This window comes from Aplysia californica, unplaced genomic scaffold (genome assembly GCF_000002075.1).
Source record: "Aplysia californica isolate F4 #8 unplaced genomic scaffold, AplCal3.0 scaffold01041, whole genome shotgun sequence".
Lineage (NCBI taxonomy): Eukaryota > Metazoa > Mollusca > Gastropoda > Aplysiida > Aplysiidae > Aplysia > Aplysia californica.
This window is the reverse complement of record NW_004798311.1, coordinates 135,485-145,661: the sequence shown is the minus strand read 5'-3', so window position 1 is coordinate 145,661 and position 10,177 is coordinate 135,485. Positions and strand designations below refer to the sequence as shown.

At 47.9% G+C, this 10,177-nt stretch overlaps 1 protein-coding gene across 1 annotated transcript in view; it reads left to right on the top strand.

Moving 5' to 3' along the window:
- LOC101852583 overlaps positions 1–8,969 on the top strand; it is a gene marked incomplete at its 5' end in the record, with an annotated part of 11,576 nt that extends 2,607 nt beyond the window's left edge. Inside the window, 1 exon segment of the mRNA XM_035973166.1 lies at positions 2,110–8,969. Within this exon segment, the coding sequence (XP_035829059.1) occupies positions 2,110–5,380 (3,271 nt within the window).
- Between the last annotated feature and the right edge of the window lie 1,208 nt (positions 8,970–10,177).

Below are 10,177 nucleotides of genomic sequence, written 5' to 3'. Positions count from 1 at the left end.
ATATATATATTTTGATACATGCATCCAGCCCTGTTGTGTTTTTCTCTCAGAATTCTCATTTATTTTTTTCCCCTTTTCACTTGAAGACAACTAGTTTATCCTTTGTGCTTGTCTTGCTGTTACATCCACCATGCCTGTATGCTTCTAGCACTATGGCTTACTCGTAATCCAGCTAATTGGTTTTTGGGTTCTGAGCATAAACAGCATGCTTCTTATTATTATATTTGTCAAGTTTTTCTTTTTTTTTTTTTGTTGGTAACAGCTTCTTTTATGAGTTCTGGTGCTGAAAAGATTTTCTCTGGTTTTTGTAAAAAAATCATCACATGTTGAGAATGAACTGAGGATTTAGTCGAGTGGAGCTACAAAATGTAGTTTCCCGTGTCAGGTTAATGGAGGATCACTCTTGGTCGTTTTCTTTCTATTGTTTGGCAGTCATATTTGGGAACTTACTTGTGGTTTCATGGGAGTTTTATTGTAAAGAAATTATGAATTTCGTTTCAAGAATGAAGCTGTGTGTTCCCTTATTCATTGATATATTCGTTCATTTATAGAGCCATACGTGTGTTCATTCATTCATCTTCTATTTCATTTTATAAAAAGGAAAGGTGATATTAAGTTGAGTTTGTTTCCTTAAAACCAGGCCCCTGTTAATATTGCTTCTCAAGGAATGTCTTCAAGGATCGTAATTTCTCACACATTTCTTTCATCTGATTTTGGGGTGCATTTGCATGCTTATGTTGAGGCTGCCTTCCAATTTTTTTCAGAAATGGACGTCAGTATGGATGATTTTTTGGAAAAAGTTGTTTTACATTCAAATTTAAAGGAGATATGTTTCTTTGAAGACATTTCTAGTGCAGTATTTGCAGCATGATCAAGGCATGATGTTTATCACGGATGCCAGTTTTGGGTTGTGTTTTCTTGTCTTGCACGTTGTCATCATTTGTTCCTTTTTCTGGAGTCGTTGGAGTTGGGACATTTTTCTCCTGTGTATTTGTAAATGATTTTGACAGACAGAGCCTTTGGCATTGCAGAGAATTAAGATATGTTGTAAGATATGATCACAGACTGTTGGCATTGCAGAGAATTAAGATATGTTGTGAGATATGATGACAGACTGTTGACATTACAGAGAATTAAGATATGTTGTAAGATATGATTACAGACTGTTGGCATTGCAGAGAATTAAGATATGTTGTAAGGTTTGATCACAGACTGTTACATCCCATGCCCTATTCATCAGCTTTAAGAGCGAGGTTTTTTCGGTTACTTTTGGAATGTGCAGATTTTGGAACAATTTTGCTTACGGTAAACAATGAAAGAAGTAGCTTGGACTACTTTTCTCTGTTCATTAGAAACACTAGTTCCTGTAGCAAGAATGTGGTTGTGAATACTGAATCTATTCATCTTTGGCAAATGAAAATCAGCAAATGTGAAACAGAATTCTTATTTCCCCCATTTCTTAGTTTGAAAGTCCTAGGAAATGGATGGTGGAGTTTTGCTTTTGGTGAGGAGTTTCATGTGTCTGTGTCAGGTGTTGAGAATTGGTGATAGAAATTAATAGTAGCCTGTGAGGACCACAGTCAAAAATGGTTGTGATATATTTCTGTATGTATGTTAATGCGCTGTTGTTGTTGTTGTTGTTGTTGCTGTTGTTGTTGTTGTTGTTGTTGTTGCTGTTGTCAGTGCAGCTGTTGTGGCCCCTGTGTCCTTCACCTTGATTATGTGTTGTGGAATGTTCACGTCTGCTTCAGTCTCACAGTTCTATAGTGGGTGGTTGGTGGGCGCTCTGCTGTGCTTTGCTCTCAAACACGTGTCATCCTCATCTCTCCTCCTTCTTTCCTATCAAACACGTGTCATCCTCATCTCTCCTCCTTCTTTCCCATCAAACATGTGTCATCCTCATCTTTCCTCCTTCTTTCCTTTCAAACATCTGTCATCTTCATCTTTCCTCCTTCTTTCCTTTGTTTGATGCTGTCTAGTAAGACCTCTCACCCTCAGCTCTTGTTTGACACGTTTGTGGTGCACTCACTCGTGTATTAGAACACTTACAACTAAAACGAGAAACTTTGATTTCACAAACGACAAAACTGACCAATGTCTCCCCCCCAGGAGGCAGATCTCGGTGTACAGTGCAGTTGACCTCCCCACCGCGGCCGACCCCGACTTTGTTCTGTGGCTGGAGGAGCAGCTCTTGACTCCGCCCCCCTCCTCCCCCACCTCCCCCTCCCCCTGGTCTGAGAGTGGCGTGTCGCGGCGTGGCGTGTCGCGTTCCTCTGTGATAGACGTGCTGTGGTGCTACGCGGAGCAGCTGTCTGATCCGGCGGCCGTGTTCCCGTGCTGTGTCGTGCTCTCCTCCCACACGGTGTTCATCGAGAGGCTGGTCTCCCTCCCGTCCAGCTTCCCCAGCGTGCCGCAGCTAGAACCGTGCAGTATCCTGCCCGTCGGGAACATCCATCAGATAATCGTGGGCCCCTGCCACGCCTACATGCGCGTAGAGGAAGCCTTTGTGGGGAGGGCGGGCACGTACACGTTGTATGCCCTCCAGCCCACCGCCGTGAGGACATTTCTTCACAAGTTGTTGGAAGTCAACAGTGGGATGGACGTTCGCAACTCTCCGGATTGTCTGGATCTATCCGTTCAGTCGGATTTGTTGAAAGTGATAGCGGGGAGGGAAGAGAAGGATGGTGGGGTGGCGTCGGATCGCATCGCTGTGGCTAGTCTCATCAGACCCAAAGGTTTCCACAACTTCACATTCCTTGTTCTGTCGGAGAATGGAGTCTACTGTTTGGATCGCAGTCTCACCTCATGGCCTCCTGCCTCCTTCCAAGCCAATCCAGACAGCTCGATTCCTTTCAAGGTCATTCACGAGTTCGCCATCATGGACATGATCTCTGACATCAAGCTCCGCCCCCCGGCCCGCCCCACCACACAGACAGAGCCAGGCGTGGCTGCAGAGACAGCGGCGTACGGAGCGCTGGAGTCCGGCATGACCTTCACCCACTACCAGCTGGACCTGGAGGTTTATCTGGCTCCGGGGAAAGACGACCTTCTCACCACCGTAGAGACGCTGCCCAAACGCCGCTGCGAGAACGTGTGCTACCACTTCTACTCTGCGGCGTCACGTGACCTGTTCCTTGACCGACTGACCAACCTGAGGGTGGAGCAGGCGCACCGCATGTCGCCCAGCGTGCGCCAGGAGCCCGAGGGAGGCAACGAGCAACTGCCGCTCCGTGACGCCGCACCACCCCCCTCCTCCCCTCCTCTCAGTGACACCAGTTCTGACAAAAGCCACAGTTTCCGTGGCAACTCTTCCCCGCCAGCTCGCCTGCCCGGCCACCGTGACTCGGGCTACAAAAGTCCTGATGACTTGTCTGCTGTGTCCAGATTGGTGTCTGGGTCTGGGAGAAAATCTGGATCAGAAACAAAAGAAATCCTCGCTCGCTATGTGGACAGCGGTGTCCTTGAGAGAGATCGGAGTCCCGCGATAGCCGTGCAGACGGCCGGTGTGGTGGGGGTGTCGTCTGCTCTCAAGTCTGCCGACCTGGCCAGTGTGAGCGCGTCTGTGGTGTCCGACCGGTCCCTGGGAGCTGGGTCTCTCACAGACACTGACCTTTGCCCCGACCTGACCCTACCCCAGCGGGTCGCGGGCGACAGCTCTAGCTACCACTCTTCCTCCCTCAAGGACGACCTCTCAGTGTCGCCCATGTCCAACTTTTCCCGTGCCAGCATCAGCCCTCCCGTCCCTCACGATGACACGCACGCCACACACCACCACTCGCAGCGCGCCACACACGCCAGGCCCTCTCGTCACGTTTGTCAGGACAACGTGGCCAAAGCGGACTCGCTGCCGTCGAGCTACGAGTGGAGGAAGTACTACTTCAAGTCGCCTCCCCTGGACGGAGAAGTGGAGAGTTGTGTGGCGGTGGCGTCCGCCGTCCCTGGCTTAGTCGGTGTGAGGGACAGCCGGACAATCCTGGAGGATGTCGAGTCCAGCTCAGAGATGGAGAACGGTCACAAGTATGACGTGTCCTTGACTACCGAAGACAGTTGTGTCGTGGAAACAGAACTAGAAGGCTACCTCAAACGCTGCGTCAAATCGTACGACCTGATCCACCCCCTCCCCACCAGACTGAAGCCTCTGGGGCTGATGAGTGGCCGAGAGCTGCGCAAGTTTTTCCACTCGGTGGTGGCGACGAAGCACGTGAGTGAGGCGGGGAAACACGGGAGTGAGGGGGGGGAGGGCCTAGCGGAGGATCTGCACCACGTGTTGTGGGCGTACGTTGTCCCGTACAGCAACCCGCGGCAGGAGATCCCCACACTGGTTATGGTGAGTACCCGCGCTGTCTACCTCGTCTCCGACACCAGCGTACAGACCCCCGGCCACTCCAGGCCCTCCTGGATGACCCACGCCCGCAACCAATCAGATTCTGCGTTTGCCTGGAAGACGGCGGCGCTGGCGGGGGGGTCGGGAGGCTCTAGTCGACCCATGGTCAAGCCGTACTTTGTTTTCCGGTTTGAAGATCTGGAACAGGTGAACGTGGGACTGTTTGACCAGTGTGTGCGGCTCACGGGCTCCAACGAGAACTGTGTGTTCACCGTGGCCACACGGGACAGGGTGGTCACCGAGACGTTCCTGCACAAACTGAAGCACGTCCTGTCTCTCACCGTCTCCTCCCCGATGGCGGAGCGCAGCAGACAGGAAGTGGAGCAGGACTTCTACCGCGACAGCTCGCAGCGCACAAAATCCACGATCGACGGCCACGTGTACACACACCCGAGCCAGGTGGAGTTTGTTTACCCAGGCGAGGACACCATACAGGACATGTTGTACCTGGTCAGTGAGCGGGTGGGGGGCGGGCCGCGCAGGTCTGGGTCGTCCTCCGTCAGCGAACCGACGTCGCTCTGGTTCTACCTGCTGTGTTATCTCCTCCCCTCGGACGACGCTGCCCCGACCTCAGAACGGACGCGGCCGCGGAGCGTGATTGTGACCGCCACACATCTGTGTCTGGCCGAGGAGGACCTGGTCACCTACCCGCTGCCCGACTTTGTGAGAGGCCTCCCGGAGAACCCGTGCCAGGAGATCGTGGAGTGCCGCAGAATCGACAGCTTGAAGCGTGTGCAGCTGTCCCACGCTAACCCCCACACCGTCTCGCTGGTGTTTGCCGACGAGGTGGACGGGATCGTGGTGGACGTCTCCATGGAACACTTCGCTCACGCACGCCCGGGGGGCAAAGGTCGCCTGAAGCCCAGCCCGGAGGTCGCCATCCGCTTGTTCATCCAGAGCTCTCGGGAGAAGGACAAAATGGTGGCCGTGATTGAGAGACTGTGGAAACAACAGGTGGCTCAGGTGGGCCGCATTCTGGACGTTAGTAAAGTCTAGCTGTGTGGGGGGATGTGTGGGTGTGTGTGTGTGTGTGTGTGTCTCTCAGGTGGGCCGCATTCTGGATGTTAGTAAAGTCTAGCTATGGGGGTGTGTGGGGGGATGTGTGTCTGTGAGAGTGTGTGTTTGAGTGTGTTAATCGACTGCCCAGTGTAAGAGTCCTTCATGCATCAGTTTCCCATAACGCCGTAGAGTGGAGTGTGCACGTAGCTGTGACTGTGGTCAGTTGACACTGCCGGTGCAGTCTGTCTGTTCACACTGCCGGTGCAGTCTGTCTGTTCACACTGCCGGTGCAGTCTGTCTGTTCACACTGCCGGTGCAGTCTGTCTGTTCACACTGCCGGTGCAGTCTGTCTGTTCACACTGCCGGTGCAGTCTGTCAGTTCACACTGCCGGTGCAGTTTGTCTGTTCACACTGCCGGTGCAGTCTGTCTGTTCACACTGCCGGTGCAGTCTGTCTGTTTGACGGTGCAGTCTGTCTGTTCACACTGCCGGTGCAGTCTGTCTGTTCACAACCTGCGTCTCTACCATCATCCCTGTGACCACGGAACCCCTGATTCCTTGATCGTTGAAAATGGCACGGAACCCCTGATTCCTCGATCGTTGAAAATGGCACGGAACCCCCGATTCCTCCATCGTAAAAAATGGCACGGAACCCCTGATTCCTCGATCGTTGAAAATGGCACGGAACCCCCGATTCCTCCATCGTTGAAAATGGCACGGAACCCCCGATTCCTCCATCGTTGAAAATGGCACGGAACCCCCGATTCCTCCATCGTTGAAAATGGCACGGAACCCCTGATTCCTTGATCGTTGAAAATGGCACTCAAATAATTGAATAAAAGAGGGCATTTTATTTTGCTTTTAAACCTTGGACTGAAATAATTGTGATGATTTAGTTGTTGTCGTGGCACAGACGGACAAAGTGTTGGGCTCAAACCTTGACAAAAGTTTCCGTTGTTGCATTCCCTCGCTTTGTCTTCAAACTCTCCGTAGTCACCTCTTTTTTTGTCCTGCAGTACTCTCATTACTTTATTTCTTCCTCTTTTTTCTGGGATAAAAGGTGAAGGTCAGAGACAGATCATTCTCCTGTCGTTTGCGTCTGTAGATCTAGTTCATGATCGTAGAATCTCTCCCCCCCCCCATGCTCTCTCCCACCTCCCAGACTCTCCTTGCCAAAAGTCGATTGACGTCCGTATTTGTCCATTTCTCTTTACTCAGCTGATCGTTGTATATTACAAAAGCATAATTGTGTGTGAGGTCATGTCTACAAGTACCGTGGACGCACTGGGTGAGTGGTTCTGTGTCCAACTGAGTAGATTTATGGGTGAGTGGTTCTGTGTCCGACTGAGTAGATTTATGGGTGAGTGGTTCTGTGTCCGACTGAGTAGATTTATGGGTGAGTGGTTCTGTGTCCGACTGAGTAGATTTATGGGTGAGTGGTTCTGTGTCCGACTGTGTAGATTTATGGGTGAGTGGTTCTGTGTCCGACTGAGTAGATTTATGGGTGAGTGGTTCTGTGTCCGACTGAGTAGATTTATGGGTGAGTGGTTCTGTGTCCGACTGAGTAGATTTATGGATGAGTGGTTCTGTGTCCGACTGAGTAGATTTATGGGTGAGTGGTTCTGTGTCCGACTGAGTAGATTTATGGGTGAGTGGTTCTGTGTCCAACTGCCAGTCGTAGGACAAACATCAACAAGTACTCATTCCTCCCCCCCCCCATCTACATATGACTGTCCTCAGCAATGTTCTCAGTTGTGTAGACACATGCCTCATAAACGCTGAATCAACAGAACCATGCCTTAGACTATAAACACCTCTCTTCTTGCACGCGGCTAAGGAAGGATTTTTCTGTCGCTTCTTGAAGTTTGGAAGCACAGTCAGAAGTTTGTCCCCTCCAGTTCTACTTCTTCTCCTAGTGTCTCGTGCTCCCAGGGAGTGGTTTCCTCAATGGGAATAGACATCCACAGATTTTTATTCATCCAGTGATGACGCAATTTTACATGTTTTTTATATTTTTTGGAGAAATGCCAGTATTTCTTTGACTCCTTCTAGAGCTTTGAGGATGAAATTGTTCTGATGTAGCCAGGATGAGATTTTTGTTTTGTGAAAGAAACAGATCTTTGTTATTGCTATTGTTAGTGAAAATGCATGCCATGTTTCTGCAGTTGCGTTTATATTGGAAAGTTTATGCAGTTTCTGGTCTGACTTCCCGCCATGTTTGTTCTGTGTGTGTGTACATGTTTGTGTTCTCTGTGTTATTATTGTTACTATTATTATTATTGTTTTTGTTATTATTGTTACTATTATTATTATTGTTAAGATTCAAGTGAAGAGAGCATGTATTGTAGCGTCGACGTCCATCAGCACAGGGAGAGCTGTAACTGTCGCAGACCTGTCATCTGTAACTGTCCCAGACCTGTCGTCTGTAACTGTCGGGGATGTGTCGTGTGTCAGTCTGTTGTGTAAATAGCTCCCAGTATTCTATCACTACTTGTCTTTTCCACTGCCAGGCTGTGAACTTTGAACTTGTGTGAACTTTGAACTTTCCTCCAGTGAAGACTTCCAGGAAGACATCCGTGAAGTGCGGCAATAGTCATGAGTCTCAGGTCAAGGAACTACTGTCGGAATTGTCCACGAGGGTGTGTGTGTGTGTGTGTGTGTGTGTGTGTGAGAGAGAGTTATGTGCAGGGTGACACTTTTGCGTGTATGTAGGGGCGTGTCTCTCTTCCTGACTCCCGTGGAGATTCAACAGTTTTCAAATTTGTAGATTTTTAACCGATGCCGATTTTTAAAAGTCTATCTTGTCTTTTACCATGAATTGTGCAAACCCATTCCATAAATTTTATGTTTTTATGTCCGTAGTCACTTGCCATTTGAACATGACCTCATCTGAGAACTTTACTCAAATTACAGAATTTTTCCAGAAAAAGATTTTTGATGAAATTGGAACTGACTCGAGTTCCCTGTACAACTACTACTATGTGTCTACTTGACTACCATGTGTCTACTTGACTACCATGTGTCTACTTGACTACTATTTACAACTACTACTTGACTACTATGTGTCTTTCATTTTGTCGTTTTATTTGGGGTCATGTGGGGTCACGCTTTTCAATTTTTTTTTGGAGAAAACTTGAAGAGAAGGGAAAGGAAACTTTCCCCCGCTACTTTTATATATGACCTAATTGTGTTGCAGCTGCTGCAAAACTTTTACTAAAACAACTTTTCGTTTCACTTTGGATTTTTACCCGTTCACTTGTGTGTTTACCTGTCAAATGTAACATTTGTATGAAGTTACACTTAGGAAAGTCTGTATTGAACTACCCCGTTGCGGGATGGAAAGATCTTTCTCAGAGAGATTTCCATTGTTCTATTTCTGCACGTGTCCCGTTTGTGAGGACTTTGTGTCCAGTGCCAGTTGATCGCGAGGACGGAAGTCCTAGTTCTTGTCTTCTTGGTCAGATGGTTGTTGGTGAGGACGGTGCAGTGGATGGTTGGCGGGTGCTCTGGTGTGGTCTGCTCCTTCTTTCTCATCAAACATCTATCATCATTATCTCTCCTCCTTTTTTTTTAATCGAACATCTATCATCATTATCTCTCCTCCTTCTTTCTTATCAAACATCTATCATCATTATCTCTCCTTCTTCTTTCTTATCAAACATCTATCATCATTATCTCTCCTCCTTCTTTCTTATCAAACATCTATCATCATTATCTCTCCTCCTTTTTTTCTCTTTCTGTTACTCTCCAGCAACACCTTGAATTTATGACCAAATTGTGTTGCAAGTGCTGTGAAACTTATGAAAGCTAAAAAACAAAAAAAAAAGAAGAAGAAAAACGACTGTTGCAGGAATACAAGGTACAGAGATTGGATTGTCGCCGTCGCTCTTCATTACACTGACACAATGATATTTATCACCTCTTGTAGTTTGAAATGTGACTTGTATTTTAAAATGTGACTTTGTGTTTTGAATTGTTGTGTTTTGAAATGTTCTCCAATGATAGATTGTGCTGTGCTGTACATAGAGGTGTTGTAGAGATACGTGTTTTTACAGTGGCATGTTGTAGATACGTGTTTTTACAGTGACACATTGTTGCGTGCACAGCGACGTGCCCTCCTTCCTCACACAGACGGAGAGCCAATAAAAAGCTTTCTCTCAACCCACGGGTGTCTTTGGTTGTGTGTGTCTGGTGGTGGGTGGTTGGTGAGTGGTTGGTGAGTGGTTGGTGGGTGCTCTGGGTCAGTTTGCTCCTTCTTTCCCATCAATCGTCTATCGTCCTTATCTCCCCCGTCTCTTGTCCTTATTCTACTATCTAGTAACACCTTTAGCCTATGGTACTTGTACGACCAATTTGTGTTGCAAGTGCCGTAATACTCTACGGTAGGCTACTTATTCTAAAGTGTTTTTGTTGTGGCAGGAAGACAGTGTCTGTTGTGTAGAGGTGTGGTGTAGCGCTGTGTAAACTGTGTCAGTGAGGCTGTAAACTGTCAGTGAGGCTGTAAAAACACTGACATTGAAGAGAGAAGAAAGAGGAACACTGACATGTACAAGGAGAAGGATTTCATTTTAGAGTGCAGTGTTTTCACAAGAATTTTGACTTCCACAAGTGTTTAATGTAGCTCTATACAACACATCTTGAACAATACAAGCCAGAACACAAGCTACAACACATCTTGAACAATACAAGCTACAACACATCTTGAACAATACAAGCTACAACACATCTTGAACAATACAAGCCAGAACACAAGCTACAACACATCTTGAACAATACAAGCTACAACACATCTTGA